The sequence below is a fragment of the Anser cygnoides genome, chromosome Z (genome assembly GCF_040182565.1).
Source record: "Anser cygnoides isolate HZ-2024a breed goose chromosome Z, Taihu_goose_T2T_genome, whole genome shotgun sequence".
Taxonomy (NCBI): Eukaryota; Metazoa; Chordata; class Aves; order Anseriformes; family Anatidae; genus Anser; species Anser cygnoides.
In genome coordinates this window covers 48,905,640-48,932,573 of record NC_089912.1, presented here as the reverse complement: position 1 = coordinate 48,932,573, position 26,934 = coordinate 48,905,640, and the positions used below count along the sequence as shown (strand labels likewise).

At 38.6% G+C, this 26,934-nt stretch overlaps 1 protein-coding gene across 2 annotated transcripts in view; it reads right to left on the bottom strand.

The window, feature by feature from the left end:
• PCSK5 (proprotein convertase subtilisin/kexin type 5) overlaps positions 1 to 26,934 on the bottom strand; it is a 251,048-nt gene that overhangs the window by 45,188 nt on the left and 178,926 nt on the right. The window contains exons 14-21 of one of the 2 annotated variants that reach the window (XM_066988258.1): positions 24,214 to 24,357; positions 22,327 to 22,429; positions 21,589 to 21,782; positions 20,027 to 20,111; positions 17,325 to 17,422; positions 16,646 to 16,775; positions 15,458 to 15,573; positions 540 to 642 (exon numbers count right to left, since the gene is read on the bottom strand). In XM_066988258.1, coding sequence (XP_066844359.1) covers positions 540 to 642; positions 15,458 to 15,573; positions 16,646 to 16,775; positions 17,325 to 17,422; positions 20,027 to 20,111; positions 21,589 to 21,782; positions 22,327 to 22,429; positions 24,214 to 24,357 — 973 coding nt within the window. Of the gene's footprint in view, positions 1 to 539; positions 643 to 9,335; positions 13,993 to 15,457; positions 15,574 to 16,645; positions 16,776 to 17,324; positions 17,423 to 20,026; positions 20,112 to 21,588; positions 21,783 to 22,326; positions 22,430 to 24,213; positions 24,358 to 26,934 lie in introns of those variants that run through there. The other variant, XM_066988259.1, reaches the window with a different exon arrangement.

Genomic DNA, 26,934 nt, shown 5'->3' with positions numbered 1-26,934 from the left:
GGCTCCTGGATTAGATGCTAGAGCACCTAAACTTCAGCTTCTCTTCTGCAGTGATCTCCTGTGGAGAAGCTTTGTTTTAGATCTGCTCACGCCTTGTGAGAGGTTAGAAAAATAAACTGCAGTTAGAAGCATATGTTCAGGTGTTATGAGCATCTCCACCCTGTTGATTGCTAGCTTCAGTGTCCATATTCACTCCTGTGTCAAATTCCATTGCTGTGTATCACTGCAGATTGCCTTGCTGTTTATCACCCTTGTGACTCCAACAGTTATGATTTTGAATGGATGACAATGAAAGAAATATTATTTCACATTAAAATATCTTTTTTCTCTAGCTGTGGGAATCATTTGTTTAAATGCTGAATGTCTGTGTAACAAACAGTTTTGTGCACGTACTTGTCCTCTCAGTTTCTCACACTGGTTTTGTTGTTTGCCATAATCTTCAATTTGTTTGCCATAATCATCACTTGTCTCTTCATTTGAATCTGCAAGATAGTGCTAAAGTGACATCTTTGTGTTGCATGGTGCTAGGAGACACATACCTTGTGCTTGGGCAGCTGATGCAGTTGTTGGGCTCAGGTCCAGTGCACTTGTCACAGAATGTGTCACACAACTGACATTCTTGAGACTCATCAAGATATTCATCTAGTAGGAAAAAAAAAAGATTGCTTATTTCAGCTCAACATCTTACACTAAACAAACTAACGCACAAAAACAAAGTGCCAATCCATGTTGGTAAACTCAGTGAGTAAAAGGAATTAGACCTGGTTTGAATTATTGAAATGAGCACATTTCCCCAAGGTGTCAAGAAAAAAAATACTTGCTCCTTTGGTATACCAGGATATTCAGACTTAGAAGTTTGTAGTCCTAATTTATTTGCCGGCTTGTTTTTATTTTTATTTTTATTTTCCATATGAACCTGACAGGCGGTGATGTTTGGGTTGAGGCTATTACTTTTGCATCAGTAATAATGATATGTAGGATCATTCGTTACCTAATTTCCCTTGCTGCAGGTGCAATGTGTTCCTGATTACAAGCTTTAATATAAAGGGTTTACTCTCATGGCTGTGACTTGTGTTATGTGTGGAGAAGGACTTGAGTGAGCCTCCATAGGTCAGAGACATGTTAGTGCTACCCAGACCTCTAGCTGTAGCACTTTTGTCTCCCTCTCATGCTGCTACTGCAATAACCCACTTCTAAAAGACCAAGGCTCTTCTTTAAACTGACTAAAAATTTGGTGACCAAGTGTCCACTTGTACTTGAGGAAGAATTATTGAGTGATTGTCTAAAATCTGAGATGTAGATATAAACACTTCATAATCATGAATACCATAATATTACTATGGAGCTGAAGTGCAAATTCTGCTGTTTATTTAATGAATATTCGTTGAAACACTGTCACAAACTGGTAAGCTATACGTTTCCTACCTCTCAGAGCTGAGATATTCATTTGGTAATTAACATGAATACTAGATCTGCGTGCAATATAATGTGGGAACACTAAATGATTTTATCAAACAGTTTTGTGTTTTATGTCAGTTTGTTATGGGAAAATTTATTCTAATTGCATCTATATAGTTGATAGACCTGGCTGTTCCTTCATTCTTAAATAATGGAAGAAGTTTGACAGAGAGTCCTGTGTAATACATACACCTTGCAATTTCTCATACCTAGAAACTCTTTTCACTTGTGTTGCTGCTGGGAAATACAGTTTTGGCACACACAGTGAATTTTAGAAGTCAAAATACAAATATGTAGTGACTTGGTTTTGGCTCACAGTTGCAATGATTTTCTTGCACTGAAGAGCAAGAGCATTGTCTGAGCAAGTGCTGCTGGATTAAAAAATGTAGGAATGAAACATTGCCTAAAAAAACCCTAATTATGCTCTCTGTCCCTTGTCTTTTCTATATCCATGTTTATCTCTTTTAACAGAATTTATAATATTTGAAGTCCCTGGTATGAAATATAAGCTATATTACATATATGGTGTACATAGTAGTATAGTTATTGTAGTATAGGGAATGGTATAGTTACAAATGCAAAGCATGCTAAAACAGGAGTATCCAGCTAACCATGGGCCAAAGCTGAGGTACCGAAGTGTAGGTACAGACGTAATTTTAATTTTGTAAAGGTTCGTATGTCTCCTGGAGAAAGCAAAAAGGTCAAAAATGAGCCATAGACCCATATGAATCAAGAAAATAGTGCTCCTCAAAGGCTGGTCTGGTGTTGTTTCTAATCAGCAAGAAATCCGGAGCTAGGAGAAAATGCTCAGTCTCTTGATGAGATGAGAGAAACAGATTTTTTTTTTTTTTAATGTAAATTTGTGCATCAGACAAACATATAAACTTTATTATTTCTGCTGATAATAGGAGCCACCCACACTGCAAATTTGGTTATCTGCTCCAGTTGAAAGGATAATGACACAATGTCAGAAAGAGACAGACAGCAGCAGAGGTCATGTACTATCACAGTACTGAGTATTTATAATCCTCACCTCTTAGAAAAAAAGCTGTGGCCTGCTGCCTAATAGATCTTTGGGCCATTGTTATTTTTTCTTAGTGTAGGACTCTTTACAATTTCTGATTTGTATTCAGAGGGTGTAACATGGAATCCCATAATCTCAAATGTCTTTATGAGATTTTATAGTATAATTTGATACTCATTACAACAGAAAAATTGCCAACTTCCTCAGTCTCAATTTCTTTCTTACTTGTTTTTTGCTAGACAATGCACGGCCATGAAAAAATGCAGTATTTGGAAAGTCTTCTGCTTGCAGGTTTGGTGGCTTGGTGTTTTATACTACTGGCTTTACATAACTAGGAGATCTGTCCTTGCAACGTTATTAAATATTTGCTTCTCTCATATTATTTTCCAATGTGTGTAATAAAAGCATTTTGTTTCTTCAGTTCTTACTACCTTCACTTTATTTGCCTATATGCTTTTCTGTGGGACCTGAGATACTAATTCACACACCCTGGCTATCCCCTTTCATAGCCTTCCCACAAGGTAAAAGTGCTGAGTTTTAAAAGGTTTCTGTTATTTCTTCGTTACTTCTTTCATTGGAAGTGCTGTAATTCATTTCAGCTGCCCTGGAATATTGCCAGGAAGACCAGCTCTCTGCTGACTCTATTGTCTCAGTCGAAGCATTTCAAAGCATACAATTATAGGAATGCGCATCAGAAATTGCTTACATATTAGGCCCTCTGAATTGCAAGTCACATCTAAAGCTGTAGATCTGCCAATAACTGTTAACAGAATAGCCTTTTTTCCTTTTTTCTTTCTTTTATTTATTTTTTCCCTTTTTTTTTTTGGGGGGGGGGGGGGGGTGGAGGAGGGTAGATATTCGAGGAGTTAAGACAGAAATACAGCTTTAGAGAAGAATTTTAAACTATTCCACAGGGTGGTTTAACTGTTTGCCAGATTTCTTGTGGGCTAGATAATACCTCTTACCAAACCTTGACTCTCTTTTTTTCCTTTCTTCTATATTAAAATTCTTTATCTGCCCAGTGTACACAACTGGAGAATACCACTACCAAAGCATCCCAGCTCTGCCTTAATTCAAGCAATACCAGTCAATTACTTTGGGTCTTCCTAGATTTAATTTTCACTTGTTTGTCATTTCTGTTACCTTGTCACCTTGCTTAAAAACATTTGTCACATTGTTTAAAAAATAAGTGAATGAAGTGTTAACATACATAATACCTCATAGCTGGAAGACTTCTGTGTACAATTTCTTGTGTCCCTTAGCAATGTCTCTTCATCAGGGTCATGTCAAGCTGTAGGCTGTGCCTTTAACTTCATACAACAACCTATACTTAAAACAAGTTCCTATCTGTTGATAGGTGCATTTTAAAATGGGGCAAGAAATATACCCATTAAAGAGGCAGAAAAAAATGAATTGCAGTAAACTCATCGAGTCAGGTTAATGGTATAACAGCAAACCAAAACCTGTCTCTTCTGAGTCCCAGACTAGAGCACTGTCACAGTTTCCAGGAAATTGCTATGTCTTCGCATAAGCAGTTTTAAGTACATGGCCCTTATCTTGATTCTGTTTCCCTCCTGATTTCCAAAATCTGCCATTTATTCACAGCACATGGTGTTTCAGTAGGCCAGTTGGATGAGGGTGTGAATATCCTTGTAAGCCAAGCCTGGAGTCACACAGAATTTTATATGCAGGTAGTCATAAATCAATTTTTCTCTTGTAGCCCCCATGAGACTTAGTCACTGAAAGTGACGTACTAATTCCCAACCTTTCTTAATCAAAAAATCACTCCCTCTCATTTAAAAACATTCACAGGTTATCTTCTTTAGCATTACTAGCGACATTTTTGTGTAACCTTCCAAAAAATGACCTTGTTTCCTCCTTTTGCTTGTTTACTTTCACAGAAACTTGTATATAGATTTTGTACTTGGGCTTCTGTATGCGATCTTACGGGTTACAAAAGTTTCACCCAGCTGATAAAGAAACACTCATCATAACTGTTTTTCACTGATCAACAATAAGAACCTAGAAAATTCAGTGTTAGGAAGAGTTGTGCTTTTCCCATATTCATCCTTGACACATTTTCTTTTGGCTGGCAGGTGGGACTAGCTCCTTGAATTTTGCTAAAGAAAAGTTTATCCATGAAGCTTAAGTCCATGAGGAGCTTAGACTAACCTGTGTGTAACAAACCATTAAACATCACCCTGAGGATTCCTCTTGGGGTTACCCGTCAGCTTAGCCCAAAGACTTAATGTTTGATAGATTACTGCTCCCTGAAAGGAATCTTGTCTTAACCTTGAAAATTTTTAGGCACAGAGATTGTGAGATTGTGGTATTTCCTACACTTTTCCCCCCACCCCACCCCCCGACACGATTTTGGCTAAGCATATGAAACTTGAGCCTGCTTTCCAATTCTGATTTGTCTAGCTTCAGCCTCCTGTTAATTATAAGCCTCCAGTCAGTCATTTTACACAGTGACCACATCCCTGTCTCCCTGTTTGGGTGACAAAGGGACAAAGGGGACATCCTTCATGAATATTGATGTGATATGATCCAAGGTGTTGAGAGGTATTTGGGATGGAAGTCTACTCTTCAAAAGTGATGATCATGAAGGCTGAGGTTAAGATGCTGGCTCCTCAGCCACTGCAGCCCCCTTGTGCCAAGGGATGTGGCAGAACCTTGGAAAGGGATGAGGATATCCCCCATGAACAGCAGTGTGTGGAGCAGAATGAGATATAATGATTTTAGGATGAAAGACCCTTTTGTTTCTGGATTAGCTGAGATCACATAGAGCCTCAGGTTAGTTTTAATTGTGAGAGGCAACTACCTTTATCAACTGCATTATTTTGCACAGCCCCCTATTCTTTTCCCTACTGAATAAAAATATTTACATCAACCAAAGGTGCCCTTTCTGCTGACACAAAGGGAATTTTTGTCATTCTATTTTTGGTGTAATGCCCTAATTTCTATGTATATAAATTCCCTAATTTCTACGTATATATGTATATTGCATATTCTATGTATATATGTATATTTCTATTTATATAATGGTTGTTAGAAGCCCATTGAAGAGCCAGAGCCCTAAGGGGTACTGAACAGGTGTAAACAGAGTCCAGAAAGATGTATTAATTGTTTTAAAAATCTGCTTTAAACCTCCATTTGTGCTAATAATGTGGATGACTGGACGCGTAAGCTGGCCAGGGTTTCCTCCTTGTCTGTGTAAGCACAAAGGTCAGAGACTGGTAGGGTTTTCTGCTGTTCACTTGCAGCCTGAAATTTGACAGCCTCACGAGAAAGTGGAAAGGGGAATGGAGCAGCCGCTGTCCTTATTGCTAATATGGTGCTCTGTACCCTTCTTGTTTCTTGAAGGAGAGGGAAATACCATGTCTGTCTTTCAAAATTTCGGAACTACATTGGTAAAGAATCTGTTTAGCTTCTCCATTTCTGGAGCTTCAGATTCCTATTTTTTTGGTGAAGCTCAGTAGCCAAGAATGTCCAAAATGGCAGTGAAATGGAGACACTCAAATCTCACTGAAATTTATGTAATCTTGCTGGTAATTCTGTGTTGGAAATCCAGATAGTGTCTTGTGAAATATGGAAAAGAAAGGTAGGGGCTGACTGTATCATTAAGTAAAGGTGGTGTTATTTGCATCTGGATACATTTGCGTATGTTTAATGTACAGTTAAACATAGGATCTTTCCATGCTGGAAGAAAACTATTCATAATCCAGAGGCAACTGTAGCAGCATGGTGTCTGTCTCTTATGTTTTACAGTGAGCTGTACTTAATTGGTATAAACAAAGCCTTCCCTGACCACAGGATTTCTGCAGATAGACATAACCCCATGGAGGAAACAGACGAACATCTCAGGGCTGTATTTAAGTGGTTGTGTCCATTTTAAATAGAGCGACCCTTTACTGGAGATCCTAAACTTAATCGGGATATGATTTACTGAAATAACCGGGCAGAATTTAGCAGGGAAACTCTTGCCCCAACAAGACCACAAAATAGATTCGTACTGGTAATCAATTTCACATTCTATTCTACTTCACTTTTCTCTTCCTGCTAGAGGTAGGTATCCAAAAATACTGGGCAGGATCAGTGTACTACCTCCTAGTTCCGCAAAGCAACTTTTCAGTGTGTTAGTTTTCACAGAATCACAGAATATCACAGAATCATCTAGGCTAGAAGAGACCTCCAAGATCATCTAGTCCAACCTCTGATCTAACACTAACAAGTCCTCCACTAAACCATATCACTAAGCTCTAAATCTAAACGTCTCTTAAAGACCTCCAGGGATGGTGACTCAAGCACTTCCCTGGGCAGCCCATTCCAATGCCTAACAACCCTTTCAGTAAAGAAGTTCTTCCTAATATCCAACCTAAACCTGCCCTGGCGCAACTTTAGCCCATTCCCCTCATCCTGTCACCAGGCATGTGGGAGAACAGACCAACCCCCACCTCGCTACAGCCTCCTTTAAGGTACCTGTAAAGTGCGATAAGGTCGCCCCTGAGCCTCCTCTTCTCCAGGCTGAACAACCCCAGCTCACCCAGCCGCTCCTTATAAGACTTGTTCTCCAGACCCCTCATCAGCTTCGTTGTCTTTCTCTGGACTCACTCGAGCACCTCGATGTTCTTCTTGTAGTGGGGGGCCCAAAACTGAACACAGTACTTGAGGTGCAGCCTCACCAGAGCCGAGTACAGGGGGACAATTACTTCCCTAGCCCTGCTGGCCACACTGTTTCTTATGCAAGCCAGGATGCTGTTGGCCTTCTTGGCCACCTGAGCACACTGCTGGCTCATATTCAGCCGACTATCAACCAGTACTCCCAGGTCCTTCTCCGCCAGGCAGCTTTCCAGCCACTCACCTCCCAGCCTGTAGCACTGCTTGGGGTTGTTGCGCCCCAGGTGCAGGACCTGGCACTTGGCCTTGTTGAACTTCATACAGTTGGCCTCAGCCCATCGGTCCAGCCTATCCAGATCATCCTCTTGCTTAAAGTCCCCCCTCATTCCTCGTCTCCACTATAGACACTGCAGAAATACCCAAAAGGTAATCACTTCTGATGATTTCCCAAGCAAACAGTCCAGGACATTCCCTTTAATGACTACATATTCTTTGCCAAGGGTGCAGAAACGGGCAAATGATACAGCTCCTCTTATTCAGGTACAGCTGGAAAGAGGCTTTGTAGCACCTTTTGGCTATGTGAGCTCCTGGACCCCCTTGGGATTGAAAGCATTCAGGGAGGCTGTGCTGGAAGTAGACCCAGTCAGAGCAGCGTTTACACACCTTCAATATGGCCTTGCTCTTGGAGTAGGAAAAGGGCCTTTATTTGGGGAATGAGTATTATGAGTTATTTTTCTCTTTCGATCATTGGCACAATGACATGGTCACAAGCACTGGGGCTGACAGCAGTGCAAAGTGTGGGGACTTGGAGACCTTCTGACCCACAGCTCAAAGAGCATCTGCACCCACCAGGAGCAGGGCAGTGGGTAGGACAGGGACAATTGTAAGTGGAAGAGATGGATATTATTAACTAAATCAAACTTGTCAAGCTTGAGTGAGCATTCAGTGCTTTTGTTGAATTTGCATGATGGAGCCATTAATTCTCCTTGGGTAAATAAATACTCACATCCTGGCAATGTTCTAGCTTCTCCTCCCCAGGCTGATTGGCAAAATGGGTACTTAACCAGCTAATTTTGTAACACCATAAAGCAAAGATGTCCACTGTGTTTTGTGATGGGATGGTATTATTTGCTTTGAAAATTGGTGTTGTTTTCCCAGAAGACCTTCAACAAATCCATCCCCAAACACTGAGAAACAGTGATAAATAAATGATTGTATAAGGGGCATCAAAGCTGTGCATTGCCCATCTTTGGCAACAAATGCATGAGCTGCTCAGAAAAAGATATAACAAAAACCAGCCTTTGGTATGGCATGGACAGGCTCCATTTGTTGCTTACTGGAAAAGTTTTTGTTTTTGTTTTTCTAAACGCTTAGAGCCTTCTTGCCATTGTATGTTTTTTTGTGGTGGTGTCTGCTACTCTTGCACAGCAGGTGAACATACCTGCAATCTCCCAGCCTTTATCCTGAGGATTTCAGTGAGACCCTGTATTACTCTGCTCTGAAATTTTGCAGAAATGTCCCCAGACCACAGTAAGTTTGAATCCTCTTGGCTCACCAGTGTGCAACCAACAGAAGGAGTGCAGATGTTGATTGCACTGTCACAGGCTGGATGTAATCCTAAACTCTATAGCTTTAATTTGATCTCAAGGACACTGTGTTGCTACATACAATTCTTTGGTCCTTGCTAGTGGACTAAGAGGAGGATTTAAGCCTCAAAACACTGTCATGAGTGATGGTAATAAATAATCAGATAATCAATTTAAACAAAATTGGAATCTCCCACAATGATTTAATACAAGTAAAGAAAAAATTTACATCAAACGTTTTTTCCCTCTGTTAAACAAAGTGTTCATACTTTTTCAACCTTATTTATCATATATTGAAACTGCAGATTCTGAAAATTTTCATGTAAGTTCACGTTGGGGTCGGTTTCTTTTTGATGCAAACTCGACTAGGACTTTTTTTGTATGTTGTAAAACTTTTTTAATGCTCGCTTAAAATATTTTGCACAAACATTTAATGACAGAACTTTTCTTGATTCATTCTTAACCAATGACATGACAATGGCATATGCAATATAAATATAAGGCATGGTAATGGATCAAAGACAAGTTACTGTTCCATGAGTTGCACTGCAGATTGAAAACACTGAATCATACAAGCTGTCACTTACATGTCTTTACAGGAATCTTGAATTTATAACAGGCCTTCTCAAAGTCATTCAGTTCATCAATTTTGTTTTGTTTTGTTTTGTTTTGTTTTGTTTTTAAGTAGCAGATAGTTACCTAAAGTGGCCACTGATACAGGTAATATTCAGTCTGGTTGCAATGTGGCTACTAAGAGAATTAACTTGGCCATCACCAGCTGCAAGTTCTATTTAGGAATGAAGTTGCTGTAGTCAGCTCTAGTATCTCTGCATATAAGTTTACTCATTTTAAAGGGTCATAGGGTCATGCCTCTTATCATTACCTGACAACATGCAGCAGCCTTGGTATTATAGCATATATTCAGTAACAGGGTTTTCTCAGAATTTCACAGGACATTGGAAGCTTGTAGTCCAAATAGGAACTGGGGTAATCTGTATAGTCTCATAGGGAAGTCTCTATTAGAAAACTGTGTTCTCCACAGTGAGGGACCTTGCAAAGCCTCCCAGAAAGAGATGAGATATATCAGTGGAGATTGGTGTGTGGGTAGATGGGGTCTAACCCAAGAGCCACGGAAGCTACTGGTCAGAAGCATAGTTTCCACTGACACAACCCGGTGTGTCTCTGATTTGCTGATCCCACAACACTGGCGTATGATTGAGATGGACAGCAGCAGCTAGAAAGGCATACGGCCCATTTACAGAAAGAGAAATGCATCCTCCACTTACAAAATGGTGCATTCATACAACAGTCAGCAGATATTCTGCTTGTCTATGGCATGCTAACTGTTCTGGTTAAAAATAGTGTTAGCTGATGCATGCGATTTTTTTGACCCACAGCTGCCATTGTCTCTGAGACTTTTAGTAAGGAAGAGGTCTGTCTGAGTATTCATTTCACTTTTAAATCAATGATTGAATAAGAATTATTCTGAACATACATGAACAGGCAAATAGTTTGCCATGGAAGTGACATGCCTTAAAAAGAAGATTAACTTAAAAATCTGTCATTGTTTTTGACTTGTGTTATAAATAAGGCAGAAATCAATGAACAGATCTGGACCGACATCATCAAGTGTCCTTTCATACAGGATGAAAAGTTGCATTTTCTTCAAGCTTAGCAGGTTCTGATCTTCCTAACAAGGTCCATATCTGTTCTGCATGCTAACAACAAGGTGTCAAATAATGAATACTCCAAATATGTCCAAATACTGTCAAATATGAATACTCAGCATTGATCAGAGATCAATCACTTAAGATAATTCTGCAGATGGGGACACACTAGCTTCATTCAATCACAATCCCATTGCCGCAGTGAGCCTCTTGTGCAAGGACTAACTATAGTGCTGTTTACTAATTCTGCATCTGGCCACTGCTGTCAATGCATCAAGAAATAACAATATTCAAAAAGTCTGAACTGACACCGGAGATTTCTCATTTTCAATCTAAAACTCTGTCTAGGCTTGCTTTTCTGTGAGGCTTCACAAACCAGCATTTAGATGTACATCCTCTAGGGCAGACTTATTTGGCCAGAGCTGTAAAGAATGTACTTTTTGTATATTTCCCACCCAAAGAAGATGAAGTCTTGACATTGTGATTGCTTGAATTTCTCATGCCAGTTTGAATATGAAGGTGGGATGGGACCTGAAAGAAGCAGCTCTTCATACAGCATCAGTATAAGGGTTAGGCCAACCTTTTTTCCTAGTGTGGCTTAATGAAACTATTGCTGAACATGTGCTGTCCAAGAACTGACAGGAAAACTGAGAGATTGATGACCTAATTCCATATTTTGAAACCAAGTTGGTGATACCGAGATATTTGAGGCTGAAAGCCAGTGGCTAAAAAATATTTTTTCAGGATCTTCTTTACATGTCCTCAGTGAACGTGCTTAGAGCTTCATCTGAATATACAAATTCTGAGGATGAGTTGCCACTTTGTTCTCCACTCAGGTTGTAGGACTAAGTGGAAAATGAATGAAAGCATCAGCTAATGTCAGTGGAAACTCTGATCCTGCAGGGATCACAGATAAGACTACAGGGAGCCCTCTTGGTTTAATGGAAAGGAGAGACAGCCTGCTGCTCTTAAGTGGTAGACCAGGGTTGTGACCTGAGGTGTGCAGAATGTGAGTATTGGCATATAAACAAGCATCAGTATTGTACTGTGCAAATGGCCATGAACGACCATAAAACTACTACGCTCCTCCCAAGCCTTCTGAGTCAAAAGGTATTTATGCATGCAGCTTTTTAATCCAAAGAATGCAAGAGACAAACTCTCATGGGGAGAAGGAAGCCAGCACTATTGCCCATCAGGGTTTGGACACGGCTGAACTGATAGCACACAAAAGGTGTCCTCCCACAGAATCCAGACATTTCTGCTTTCACAAATTTCATCACTCAAAAATTCCACAAAAAATGAAACATCCTTACCCTCCCCCAATTCATTTCAATGACTTGCATGTAGTATCTATAGGATAAAGCTACCTGTGCCCTTCAACAGAGATATTTTACATATAGATTACCAACATGTTTTTCCAGACCAAAGGAACAGGAATTTAGGTTAATTTAATAGAAAAAATAAAATATGGAATAACATTGATTTTGGCCGATATCAATTACAACAGAACTACCCTATTTTACAAATAACAACTGAACATTTTACACATGTACAGTATTTTTTTCAGTAAAAATGAATTTGGATTTAACAATGTGTTGTTTTTTTTTTAAAAAAAAGAAAACAAAGATATTAATTTTTTCTCTATAATAGTGTTAGAGGCATTTGTAAGTATCCAAACAAACTCTTTACAATCCATTACATAATTAAATCTCAATTATGAATATATATTTATATATAATATATATATAATATTAACTTAAACTTTGAAAGCATTATGTTCTAGTTAAAAATGTTATATTGAGAAATGAGGCAGTAACAGACTAGTAGTTAAACTAGCACATATTCAATTCTTATAACTTTGCATGTTTAGCAGGAAATCTGTGATGGGCACCAAAGGAGCTTCACAGGCCCCCTGTCATACAGAACCAGACATGGGTTGTAATAGTTTATCTGCTCTCTGGAAAAGCGGGCTTATTACTTCTATAGATTTGTATCCATCATTTGTAAAACTTCCACAATCATTTTGGTATTTAGAAAGGAGGTTCTCTTTATTTTCTAACATTTACATGCTTAAACACCTGCAATACATTTTCTACTTGTGTGTCCTGGAAAGAAAACAGAGAGACACTTTGCATGTTTTAAGTATTTTCCCCCCAAAACAGTATCTTCAAAGTTCAATTTACTATTTTTCGTTAAAATTAATGGCTTCCAAACAGCATGCTAAGTGAAGCTGATGAATACATATTAAACAGAAATTTGTACTGACAGCTGTGTACCTGGGTAAAGAGAGAAGGCAGAAGCCTACTTCTCTTACCACCCAGGATGGGTTTACAATGAGGTAACTCTATTGGCCTCAGCAGGATTATTCCTGCTGAAATTTGTACTGTCAGCAGTTAAAAGCAGATTCAGGCCCATCAAGACACGATTGTTACATCAAGAAAACAGTTGATTTATTGCCCTATACGTAATTACCCCTGGAGATGTATTTGGCACAGTGTTACATGCTCAATTATAAATCCAGTCCTGTAAACACATTCTGTCACATACAGTCACACTGGCATTTCTGTATGGGCACTATGAAATATCCCCACATATCTGCATGATAATATCCCCTTTTTGGTGAACATTACAAGACAACAATAATTTATGACTACTCCTTACATGTTAGCAAAGTTTTGATTTCCATGTATACATTACTCTTGCTTACACAAACCAAGAGTAGTTTCTTCCGAACTTGTTCACAACAGGAACAAAGTTTTTTTTAAGTTTATTTGAAATAGCTTTTACAATTTAAAAAAATAAAATAAAAATCCTAGCATATCTGTTAATAAGCTAGCTGTCTAAAAATGAGATCTATATGACCAAAAAAACCACTTTGGGCAAAACATATATACACACTGCATGTGATACAAAAAACAGCACACAGCAGAGGAAGTAGGAAAGAAATGTGTGCAGAAATGATCACTTTTCTTTTTTAAATACTGGTGCGAAAGGGACAGAACTTAGTCCTGCAGCTGATGATGTTTCTGATTCCCTTAGGGACTCATTTCCTGAAGTTCCCCCTGTCAATTCACATAGCACAAAAAAGACTAATGCAAACTTTTTTTGTGTTGTTTAGTTTTAATCCGTGTAAACGTGTGTGTTCTTGAAACACTCTTTAAACTTGAAGGGGAAACAAGCAGGAAAAAAAAGGGAAGAAAAAGGACCTTCAAAAAACAGGAATAATCCTAAGGTTGACAAGAAATCAAATCATGAGTTAAATGTTAATTTTGGCATCAAATGCTTTGGTCACACAATACTGACTCTGCGATCCTGGATGCTCAGCTCTAAACACCCAGTTATGAAAGGTAGGCGTGTTGTAGTTTTTCCATTTAAGTTCCAACAAACAGTTCACCATCTCCCCAGACAAAGAGGGGGGAGAGAGAAAGAGGTGGCTTTTTTTTTTTTTCTTTTTTCCTTTTTCAATAATACGGATTAATCTATAAGTCTACAGGAGCAGGAGGACTCTGGGAGGTGTCAGTTCACCCCTTGTGTGTACATGTTCTGCAACACAGTTGCTGAAGCACTTTCCGCTGGCAGAGATTGTTCTTTTTCACCAGCATACAGAATCCTCCCTCGGCCCAGGACTCTTCCGTGGCTTCCGGAGGGCAGCAGCAAGAGAAGAAGGGGAAGTTGAAGGTTTGGAGAGCATGGTGTGTACAATGGAGGGAGGTTTAATTGGTCAGACAGGCAGATTTGGTTGAAGAGACCATTCAGGAGCAGGTAGCAAGTAGGAAATTTGGTCCATCAGAAGGAATTTCAGTCAACAGCATTTTTTTTTTTTTTCAGGAAGAGATATTGTGTGGTCCAACAGGGAATGATTGGTATCCATTTGTGAAAAGGAAAAAAAAGATTAGAAAGAGAATAATTAGAAAACAGTGATATTTACAGCAAAGGAATTTGTTTTCGATTCTCATGATTCAAAAGCATAAAACAGTCAAACCATGGAAAAAGAATAAACATTTTCAACAGAAATGCACATCCTGCAGAGTGAGTTAGACACGTACCCAGTGCTAATTGTCAGGTAGCGAAATGAGGCCCTCCATGCTTGGTAACTTAACAGAGGGAAAGACTTCTGTACTTTCCTTGGCTACCCTGGGCTGTGGAGAGCACACACCATGTGGTGGGATCCAGCAGGATGCACTGCAATTACCTCATGGCCCACATGCCCAGGTGTTGCCTTGTCATGGCAACTTCACTTGAAAGAACCAGGGAGACAGGACCGAGGCAGGGTGTCCCCAGTCCTGGGCAACTGTATGTGTGTACCCAGCTGAAGCTGCATGTGGACAAATGAGGATGGATTAACCCTACCGTAACAAAGACCAAACTGTCTGCGTATGTATATGCATGTACTACTGCACTTTATATCAGGTATCTTTCACGCTGCTTAACACTGGGCTTTGTTCTAGTGTGATTTTCCTCTTGGATAGCACTTGTTGGGTTGTTAACTACAAGTAATTCACATAGTAATATTTTAAGAGAAGCATGATGCTATCCCAGTGTCTCTGTAATTTTGACTTTTGAAAGGAATGAGTATTAGTGAATAATGAAGCCAATCATGCAATAAGAACGATACCTTCATTGCTTCAGAGAGCTTGGAGGAAGTTCAAGTCTCCATTACAAGTTGGCGCCCACTGTTCTTCTTTTTTCTCATTACCCTTTCACATAATTCAAGTAACACTACAGGTACTTAAGACCCTTTTTACTTATCAGCATTTTCACGGTTTAAAGTGGTGAAATAAATAAATGTGATTCTACTGACAGTACGCTAGGGTCCTCATACAAATTTTTTTTGAAAGCAATGTCTTTTGAAAAACAGAAAAGGAAGCAAAAGTAGGTTGCTGCCAGGGGGGGAACTATTTTAGGAAAATTCAGGTGTGTATATGACTAATCCTATTAATGCACACTTATGTGGCTTTCTCCTTTTCACAAGCCTGAAAAAAGTAAAAAGTAGTGTAGAACTCAAATTGAGAATTTGACAAATAAAAAGAGACCAGCCGAACCCAATACATGTAAAAGAAGCAGTAATGGTAAAACAGATCTTTTCAGAGAATTGCACTTACCATCCTTGCAGACTGTTCCCACTACGCAGACACCAGAGTCTAGGTTGTAGCCACTTGGACAGATCGTACAGTTTCTGTCTCCTTGACCACTGCAGTCCAAACAGCTGGCATCACATCTGAAAGACAGTGTTAGGGTTGGCCTTATGGCCTCACCAAATACAAGAGTTCCCAGGAGGCTGCTTCTGCACTGCAAAGGGCTTGTTTGTTGTTTCCAGAGGTATCAGCTGTTCTAACAATGGTAATAATTAAAAAAAAAAAAGACCTCCTTCTGCAAGTCAGTCCTGTTTCTGTCCTCCAACCACTTTTTATTCACATTTTTTTGAAACTAAATATCTGCATTATTCTAGTATTTAGGAACTATGCAGAAGTAATCAACAGAAGTATTAAGCTGATAGTGCATCCATACACCAGCAAGGGATGAACTCAAAGCCACAGGATGGAAAAGAATGAGCTGCTTCCCGGTCATTTCATCGCCCTTCTGGCTGTTAGATTTTCACTGTGTATCGATTGCTTTTTTTTTGTGTGTGGAAGACTGGAAAACTGTAACACATGGTGATTCCCTTCCTGCCTTGAGCTCAATGTGAGTCAATAATAAACAATTCCAAAGGGCAACAAGTAGTATTTGTTTAACAAAGAATGAAATAGAAAAGTATGTCCCCTCTTTGCACAGCACAACCTTCTCTGAGGCTTATCTACCTATTGGTACACTCAGATGAACTATGCTGGACAGTAAGTCTGTTAATATATTTATGTCATGTTTATGTCTATACAGCTGAAGAACTGAAATGTTCTTTATTACTAGTAATTAACCTGATATTAAAAAATCATAGATTCTTTTTTTTTTTTTTTTTGGCTTGTTATTGGGAAACACAGATCCTCTGCCAGATTTATAAATTCTACATTTCTATGCATATATACTCAGATTTTCACTATAGGCTTTTTAAAGTGAAGGACATGTGTGATTACTAGAAAAATACTTTCAGATGATCTGCATGAATATAACTCAAAATTTAAAACAAAATAAAACAAAACAAAAACCAACATTTTACTTCATTTGCTTAGTATGCAGCACATTTTTCCTATTTTTTGAAATCAGCAGTGTTTTCTGTTCTCATAAGTATTATCTTTCTCAACACAATAATAGCTAACATACTACTGAACATCAGACACATTAGCCACAGATCATACCTTTTGCAGCTTTTGTATCCACTTTCAGTGGAGTGATCAAGGTAGTAACCAGTACTGCAGGACTGCACACATCTCCCATCTTCCATAAAATAGCCCTGTGTGCAGTTTATACAAGCGTCTACTCCACCACCTTAAACCCCAGAGAAAATACATTATATTAGTGGTTAGTTCCTCCTATTCTGTAACAGACATCAACTCTATCTGTAGCAAAACCTTATCTTAATTTTAGAGACCATGTTTTACTTGCCTTACTTTCTTTCAAAGAGTAACATCAAACAATAAAGGTATATGGTTAGAAGAAAGCACATTACGTAATTTCAGTATTTTTCTGAAAGAAATGTATGTTGGTAGTTCCATACATGCCATAAAATCTATCCAATCATTCTTCCAATCCAGAAAGAAAATGGAAGGCATTACTGGAAATTAGAATGAGCACTATTACAGTGAAAAAAAAAAAAGAAAAAAAAAGAATGTATGCACACCTTCAATTAGATTTCCATGTTAACTGAAACAAGTCTGCCATATTTAAGATATATTAAAGAACTATCAAAAGAATTAAGAAATTACATGTCAGCAGGCACATTATACTGTAACTAGAATGTAGTAACAATAAAAAGATAAAATCAGAGCTAAAATTAGGGAGGAAAGGAAACAATGCAGATAAATGCTATTCAGATACCTGCACATGTTGCACAGGAACGGTGACACGGTTCACATTCCCTACCATTATGGTATTTTCCATCTTCACAGCGGATAGCACATTTGGTGCCATGCAAACTATTGTAAAAACGGAAAAAAAAAAAAAAAAAAAAGCACAATGTTTGAGCAGATGACAGCACCAAAAGACAAGAAGGTCATTCACAAACCAGCAGTTCTCTTGTAAAAAAAGTGCAACTCATAGATTAGGATCCATTGCTTCCTTCACTGGTCATATTTGTGTAAATTTAGAGTCAGCAATCACATCAAGTGGGAATGAAATACAGTTTCATCTATGGTGAAACACAGACGCTGTTTACAAACTCATTGTATGTACTACCAAGTAGTAGAGGACAGTAAAATATGAAAGATGCCAGAGTCCTAAAAACTCAGGCATGTAAAACGCAATTATCCATGAGGAATTTGACACAGGGTCAGCACCACTGCATTAAAAAAATACTAAGGGACTTGTTAACAAGACCTCATACTTTGTTTGAAAGACCAGCAGCATCTCCTGATACCATTCTACAACACAAACCAAGAACAGATTCTCAAACAAGGAAATCACCACCTCTTTCTGCCATAGCAGTTTCCTTTAAAATCTCCTAACTGAATAGCAGTTATGCATGACATGGGTGATTTGTCTAGATTACAGATGGAGGTATTCTGCCTGCAGGTACTTTTGAGGAGCACAAGGTACTGAGTAACAGTTTTTTGTTTGTTTGTTTGTTTTAAAGGTAGGACTTCTCTGCCATGTTTGCCATCTGGTGTGGAATCTCAGCTTTCACCGAATTGAGCTCTTTCTCTAAAAATGCTCTTCAGCTCTAGGGATTATCACCTTATGTGAGAGCTATTGCTGTTTTATAGATTGGATAAAACAAAAGTTTTGTGTGCTCAGCACTGCTGGAACTTTTGGAGTGTCTATGATCCCAGTTCAGAAAAAAATAAATTAGCAATTCAACAAATGTAACACCTCTTTTCTTACTATTTTTCCTCAGCCACACACCTCAAAGTGCTTTACAAGGCAGGTAGCATTATCATATTTTTACAGATGGGAAAACTAATCATTTGCCTGAGTTTAGTTAACGGGTCAACAGCAGGATCAGAACTGGAATCAATGTCTTCCAAGTCCCAACCGTAGATACATCCTGCCCATAGACACATCTCTGCCAAGAAAATGCAGGAAGTTTTGAACAATGGGAATCTGAAGTGCATGTTCTGGGTCTTGAGACTCCACTTATTTTTCATGCCCAGACAGATGGCGTTCTTTGAAAACGTTACCAAAAACCAGTCTGAGCTTGCTAATATTGCCCAAGAAAACATGAAATATGTTTTTCTTTTTTTAAAATTTTTGTTGCTCCTTCTTTTGTCACACAGAATAAATTTGTCTATTTCTTCAGCGGTGCTACAAGCTGATATTAATGGACATGGAAGTATGTAAAGTTAGTTCCTGAGAAATACAGAAAACGAGACATAGCTTTTCTATGGAGACTGTGTCCTATAAGGTCACTAATATGGTTCTTCTGACGTATTTGCCAATTATAGGAACTTCTGAACTGCTACTTTACTAATTTAATTTCACAGATACACAGAAGGTCATGTTGATTCTGTTAAAATTCTCCAAACTCTTAACATGGACTGCAAATTTAATTACTTTTTTAAATGGAAGCAGATACTCATATTTCACAAAGAGTGAAATGTTCAGATTTGGTCCCATGCTTTCCTTCCCACTAGATCACACTTCCTCTTCAAAGGGTCTGTTTTTTTTTTTTTTATAAGAGATATCTGTAATAAAAATTGTGCAAGCACTTGAAAAATATAAATGCAATATAAATACACAGAAATGAGAATTCCTTTACAAAATGTAAAGGAATCTAGCTCTTGATGTCCTGGAGAAAAACAACTTTCAGCTTATACTACCTGAAAGACAAAAATCCACTTTGACAAAATGTAAAAGCTCAGTGTTAAAACATTTGCAGAACACCATATTCTGAAAGAAGAACCCCTACAGATACTGAATATTGACTTCATATTTTTTGTGGCATAAAGCCAACATACACTCCTTCATGAATTTTGAAGGATTTTTGACCTTAGCTGCTTGGATCAAAAGGTCATTCATTCATAAAGGAGCTTGAAATGTGTACTGATGCTTTGTGGGTTCTACCTATCAGTTTCAGAAATGATTAAGTCCTCCTATGAAATAAAAATATCCACTGCTGTTCAAAATAATGTGCACACTACAGTGTAATAGAATTGAGCCTGAGGTACTTGAGATAAGTGAGTGGCTGGATGTACGAAGAAACACAATAAAGATAAGAAAATAGTTTCTAACTATCACAAGAATGAATCAGAAAGATTAATATGATTCATCAGGTCTACCTCTAAAATAATCCTTGACTGCCACACTGTAGGTCAAAAAAAAAAAGACAAAAAAAAAAAAGCCAGCTTTCCACATGACTGTGACTTTTATTTTACATGAAATGAAAGGTTTTCTAAAAACCCATTGTTGGCCAAACCAGCACACAGTAGCATAAAAAAATACTATATTACTGCCTAAACAGCAACGGAACACATGAAATGAGGGCCACTCAAGGTTAAACAGCTATCTGATGTTCTTCATTGCATACCCACAGACTTCTAAGCCTCTTCAGCTATTGCGTTTAGTGATATCCATCATTTCCTTACCTTAGGCCATGTTTGCATTCTGTGCAGATTTGGAATTCAACACATGTCTTACAGTTTTCACTACATTTTCGGCAAACAATCTTATCTACAAAGGAAAAAAGAAAACAGCCCAGAAAACTCTGGTCAGTTATATTTAATAAAATTATATGGACATAAAACATGACTTACTGTTTTGTAGCTTGACATCTGGAACAGAAGCAGCTAGCTAGACTAAAATGGCTGAATTCTGCCTGTCATTAGCTTTTTCCATCAGCCATCAGATGGTTTAATTTATTTTTAAACATTTGAAGTTATAGTTCTGCCCTTACAGAAATAGCATGCTTTGAGGTTGTTCAAAAATCTTTGTAAACATTTGATATTTAAATTCACTATTTTAATATGGACTTAAATCCTCTTTTCATATTGGGGGGACAAGCAGTAATGACTGCCATATGTTCCAGAAACTATCCTGCAATTTACTTCCTATGCCTTCCATGCAAACAGCCTGTCGTGTCTTACCTGATTTGGTATTCAAGGACACACCTGCACAAACACTTCTGATCGTAACAAAGCTGAGATATAAGTTACTGACATTTGCCTTCACATCTCAAGAGTTCCCTACTTTAAGAGATGTCTCTTTCTCTCTTCAGACCTGCCCTTTTGAGATGCAGTGCTACGTTCCTCTCTAAGAATAAAAAACCAACATCTCCACTTAATCTTATATTTTCATCTACTTATCTTGAAGGGGTAGAAGGGAATTCCCTTCACTGTAGTTCTCACCCAGTGACAAATGGAAAAATTAAAGTAGTACCTGCTTTTACTAATCATCAAAAATGAACACACAGCTTCATAATGCAGGTAATAAAAGGTTAAGTATCTAGTTGAACAAAGATCTTTGAGCACATATTTGTCTTCTAAGCATGTGTTTAAACCCAACTGAAGTCAGTGCAGTTTAAGCACATTTGAATATATGTCTAAGTATTTTTGCTACGCAAAACTAGAAATTAGGTGTGGCAATCGCAGAAGGAAATGGAAGCTAGGTATCTCACATGGCAGGGAATTACTGCTCTTGGGTCATCACATCATTGCAGGTACTTAAGCCTGTCAGAAACGCCAACTGCAATTACATTTTACATCCCAGGAGCCTATTTTCCTCAGAGCTCCAATTCAGTGACCATGGTTAACTTCTCAGCTGCCTTTTCTACATGGTGTCACAGCATCCAAATGTGGGAGAATGGGAAAAGGGAATGCCTCATGTTCATGATCTGCCTGTCTTTTCTGGAGTAGTGATAACCTTCTCAGTCCTGCAGCTGACTTCGCTCTTGAACTGCCATCATTCTGCTACCTACTCCCAGCCACAAGCAGAAATGACATCTTTCCTCTAAGCATGATTTTTAAAATCAAGAAAGATTCCTAGGTTGATTCTTGAGGAGATTCTTAATGACACTTAGCAACAATTTAATAAGAGGAATAGGATAAGAGATAGATGCATTCAACATACTTTTCCTGCTTATAAGTATTCCAGCAACCTCCCCAGATCCAATTCTGTAGCCCACAATAAAGAAACAATAAGAAATACTGACTCTTATCCAGGTAAAACCCATCGGGGCAGCTGGTAGTACAGCTATTGGTTACTTCATTCAGGTAGTAGCCAGATTTACAGGTCATGCACTGGTCACTATGGCCTCCAACACAGGTTTCACAATTGGGTGAGCATTTTTTACAGCGTTTCTTGTCTGCATTGTAGTGACCAGGTGGGCAGGTCGAAACACAGATCCTGCAGACAGCAGGGAAGAGAAGGCAGAGTCGTTAATGAAATAACCTGCCACCACATTCCTGGACCATGACTGCAAAGCAGAAGTATTTCTCAGCATTGATGCTTTTCTAAAGATCACATGTTTTCTAATGATCATGTAACCCTCCAAAGCATTGCATCAGGCTGCCTCAGCTTTTTTTTTTCCCTGCAGCATATGTTATCTCACTGGCAAATGCCTTGTCAGACAGTCATACAGTATCATTTTTGACCATCTACACCTCTTTCTATCTTGTTCAAATTCAGTCACCAAAGCTGTAGTAGCTATCACACTTATATATATATATATAGCCTCTTATGAAAAAATATCAAGAGATGGGGAAATAATCAGGGAATCTTGTCTGAATGCTGTACTTGAAATTCTGATTAGCTCTTTTTTTCTCAACTCCTAAGAAAATTTGTCAAATTCAGAGGAAAATTAATAATCCATGACTGCAGCAAAGAGATGAGGAAAGGAAGTTAATATACATACTAACAAATCTGTGAAGATTTTTTCTTTTGGTCTTACCGTGTGTTGTTCTTGGATTTGTAGTAGTAGTGCAGACAGTCAGTGCAATGATCTGGTCCTGGCCCATCACACCCTACTTTACTGCATTCTGCATTGCATGGACCTGTAAAAAAAAACAAACAAGAAAACCCCCCACAAAATACAGGGTGGGAATTAAAACTTCTCATTTAATACTTAGGACCCCTTAAAACAATATTTTAACACAGAATACAATTATTGTGTTTTCCTATTTGATCTTAGGTCTGAGTAGTAATTTGGCTCAACTGAAAAGAGATTTTTTTTAGTATTTGAACACCTTTGCAGATCCTTGCCTCAGTATTTCTTCACAGTGATTTACAATTTTTAGCAAGTGTGGCATCCTCTGTAGAATCTACCAGATACTATTTCTGGATCCAAACAGATGACTTCCTTTTGCATAACAAATCATTTTGAATTCTATTTAGAAATGTTGAAAGGCCTCTGGAATTCATAATAAGGAATGATTAGCAACATCACTTATCACAAGTAGGTCAATGTAATCAGCAGCTACTCTGGTTATCAAATGGGCAAATGGTCCTGGTGCTTGCCATAACCCAAGTGAACAAGCAACTATGGAGCAGACTCATCTCGTTCTGTGCTGCTACATGCTGCAAAAGCATTGGCTAATGCTTGTTAACCAGTCCTCCATCTCACCCACACTCATGTTTACAGTTTTCAAATAGTTCCTTCCAGCTCAGGGAGGAAAGAACCATCAACTCCTGACTTTGTCTAGGGGCCCAGGACTGAAGTGAGTTTGCTTCATACAACAAAAGCTAAGAAGTTAGTGACCTTTACAGCAGAGATAGTAGCGTTTCATCACCTACCAAAACAAAGAGTTCAGCAGTTCTCAATCAAAAATAGGGACTGCGTGTCTGACATGCTGGGGCAGAGGAGTGCAATGAAAGTTCTAAAGTGAACATGGTCCTGCTGTTGGCTTGCAGGAACTATACTCAAGATTCATCAGCCATAACCTTCTACATAATGCTCATGACATTGTTGGATTACAAGTAGGAAACTGGCAACTTATTCTGCAGCACCAAAAATTTAAATCTACTGAAGTCTAATGAAAATAATGAAAAATCTCTGTGGGAATCAACAAGAAACAACACATGTAGATGTAGAAGATAATGTTCTTCACATATATTTGTGTGCATATGCATATATATATTTTTATGAAAAGCAGTGCATTCTTCATAGCATGCTAACTGCAGCTTAAAAATATAAAACTGTATAAAACTCATATGGATGAAAGGCATATGTATATAATTTTAAATTATGAAAAAAATAGTTCTGATCTTAAATTAAGAAACCAATTCACTGAACTCCCCCTACTTCCATACCCTGAGAAGAAAATCCGGATGGAGCCCTATTTTTGCAAAGACATGCTGTCAGCATCTTGTTCTAGCCTCAGTATTTTAATTTTCCCATTTATAAATACCATAAATCCTCATAAATCCTGCATAATTATTATCTGTTTTGCCATTGCACTTCTAACTAAGCACATGAAATATAAATATAACCTTATTCTTCTAGTCAGAGAAAGTCCAAGGAAGGCTCAATGTATTGATTATGTTTCTGTTTCACTATTTTTATTATTATTATTATTTTTCTGGTAACTTTCAGTACCACCTAATTGTTTCCCAGATGTGAAGGGCCACAGACCCTGCTGTGGGGTCAGAATCCTAGTCTTCAACTAATGCAAAAAGACTAAGAGACACATAACATAGAAGAGAGCACATACTGAGTAAACAAGCCAGGAGCCTTAGCAATGTCTGGCCATACATTAACAATACAAAGTCCAATGAGAGAAATATTTTTATATGCATAGTTTTGCATCAGTAAATGCACAGAGCGAACGAATATACACACCTGAATAGTCATCTGTTCCATAATCTTCTGTAGGATCTTCAACTGGACTGGACCGCACTCTTTCCACTTTTGGAAAATCATTTCTTGGTGAGTATGGCTGGATGGATGTTCCATAGAGTACCAAGGACCACTCTTTCAATTTGCCTAGAAGTATTTAAAATCTAGTTTTAGAAACCATTTCTTATTTTCTCTGTCTTAAAAAACATATCACTTGTGAACATGACCTCTGAGTAGGTATGGAAGACTTTGTTTTTGAAGTCGGTTTTCTTAGTTTAATATAGAGAGCGCAATCTCTGCTTCAGTATAAACTGATAAAGCATACTTTCTTCAATCAGTTTTATACGGTATTATTTTTTGCACTCCTCTCTCTTGTAAGTCTAATAAAAGTTTGCACAGGTTGAACTCAACAGCTCCTGAGTTGGAAGGAACCTACAAGAATCATTGAATCCAACTCCTGGCTCCACATGAGACTACCTAAAAGTTAATCCCTGTGACTGAAAGCGTTCAAACACTTCTTGAACTCCAGCTGGCTCGGTGCCGTGAACGCTGCCCTGGGGAGCCTGTCCCAGTGCCCGACCACCCTCTGGGTGCAGAACCTTTCCCTAACCCCCAGCCTGACCCTCCCCTGTCCCAGCTCCATGCCGTTCCCTCGGGTCCTGTCGCTGTCCCCAGAGAGCAGAGCTCAGCGCCTGCCCCTCCGCTCCCCTCGTGAGGGAGCTGCAGGCCGCCATGAGGCCTCCCCTCAGCCTGCTCTGCTCTGGGCTGAACAAACGAAGTGAACTGAGCTGCTCCTTATATGTCTTCCCTCCAGACCCATAGCCATCTTTGTAGTCATCCTTTGGAAGCTCTCTAATAGTTTTATATTCTTCTTATACTGCGGTGCCCAAAACTCACACAGTAATCAAGGTGAGGCTGCACTGGCATGGGCTAGAGCGGGACAGTCCCTTTCCTTGACCAACTAGCAATGCCGTGCTTGATGCACCCCTGGATATGGTCGGCTCTTTTGTCTGCCAGGGTACACTGATGACTGATATTCACCTTGCTGTTGACCCAAATCTCCAGATGCCTTTCTGCAGGGCTGCTCTCCAGCCTCTCATCCCCCTGCCTGTACTTGGCCTGTATAGCCAGGGTTGCCCCTTCCCAGGTGCATAATCTGTCACTTCCTCTTTTTAAACTTCATGTGGTTGGTGATTTCCCAACTCTTTAATTTGTCAAGATCTCTCCACACCAAGGAATCTCCTTTCACTGAGGAATGTCAGCTATCTGACGAATAGTAACTGAATTCTTTTAAGTGGTTTATATTGGGGTGAAAGATGGCAATCTCTGTTATCTGGTTGTCTCTTGCCAACTCAATTTAATCTTTATGTGATAGAATTTTCTACATTCCATGTGAAACCTCTGTTCTATACTCATTTTTTAAGAAACTGTAGTAAAGAGTATATCACATAATTGTTTCACAGAGTAACTTCCAAATTTTTTGTAGCTGAAGCAAAGCATTACTTTTAAAGAGAAATTCAATCCCGATTTTAAAAATTAACCGATGAAGAATCTACTATGCTTGCTGCCCAACTACTGGTTAATTGCCCTGGCTTTCAAACTCTATGCACTTTATTTTCAGTTTGTCTTATCCCAGCTCTAGCTCACAAACACGTAGCAATTTAGTCTCCCCTAAATTAAAAATGCCCAAATCATCTATTTTCCACCTGTTTAGACACATGGGGATCAGGCTACCTCTCAATGTTCTTTAGAGTGATTCAGCAGTGTTCTTAAAGGCATTTTTCTTTTTAGCACGGGATTCACATAGGGAGCTGATGTTTAACAGGACATGCAGTCATCTTTACAGCCTTTTCAAAAATATAGCTTCTCCATATACAGTCTCTGTCCTTTCGGTATTTTAACCCACTCCCACACCATATTGACCATAATATATTGGATGAAATCAAAAAATGTGTGTTTTGCTTCATTACTCTAATCTTTTCCTCCTTGTCCTTATTATTCTCCAATGATCACTAATGTTTCCAAGTGTTGATTTTATATTTCTTCCAGAACACTGGTAAAGATACTGAGTACTAGAAAAAAATATTTGCAAGTACCCACTAAAAATAACCTCAGGCACTGATGCTTCTCAGGCACAGTGTATTGCTGTGTCTGGACTTACACATATGGAAGGGCTTGCGTTAACATATCCGCAGGAAGGATTGGAGCCATCAATATACACCTAATGCAAACGAGCAGCAAGGGGGAATAACACAGGGTCTCTCAAGAGATTAGCTGCCTTTTAAGAATGGTTCAGTAAATAAAGAAGGAAAAAAATCATGTGACTTGCCAGCAAATAAATGAAGTCCGCCTCAAGGCAGGTTTAATTTGCACAATGAAAATATTTCAATAAATAATTATATATACATACACACAACTTTTATAATGAATAAACAAAATGTGCACTTTTAAGCCAAAATCTTTCTTTGCCCATTTTTGGCTGCTTCCATCACTTAGTTTGGCTAGAATAATACCTTATTCTGCTTGTATTTAGTACGTAACAGAGGTTCCACATTGTGTGCTCGGGAGAAAGAGTATATCACAGTGTTTCACAGCAAGCACATGTCCTCCTCCATAAATTCTACAGAATTAAATGCAGAAATCACATGCACTACATTTATGAACTGGACCCTGCATTTCTTTACGGGTAACAGATGTGGCATTACCTTGCCAATGCAGGGATAT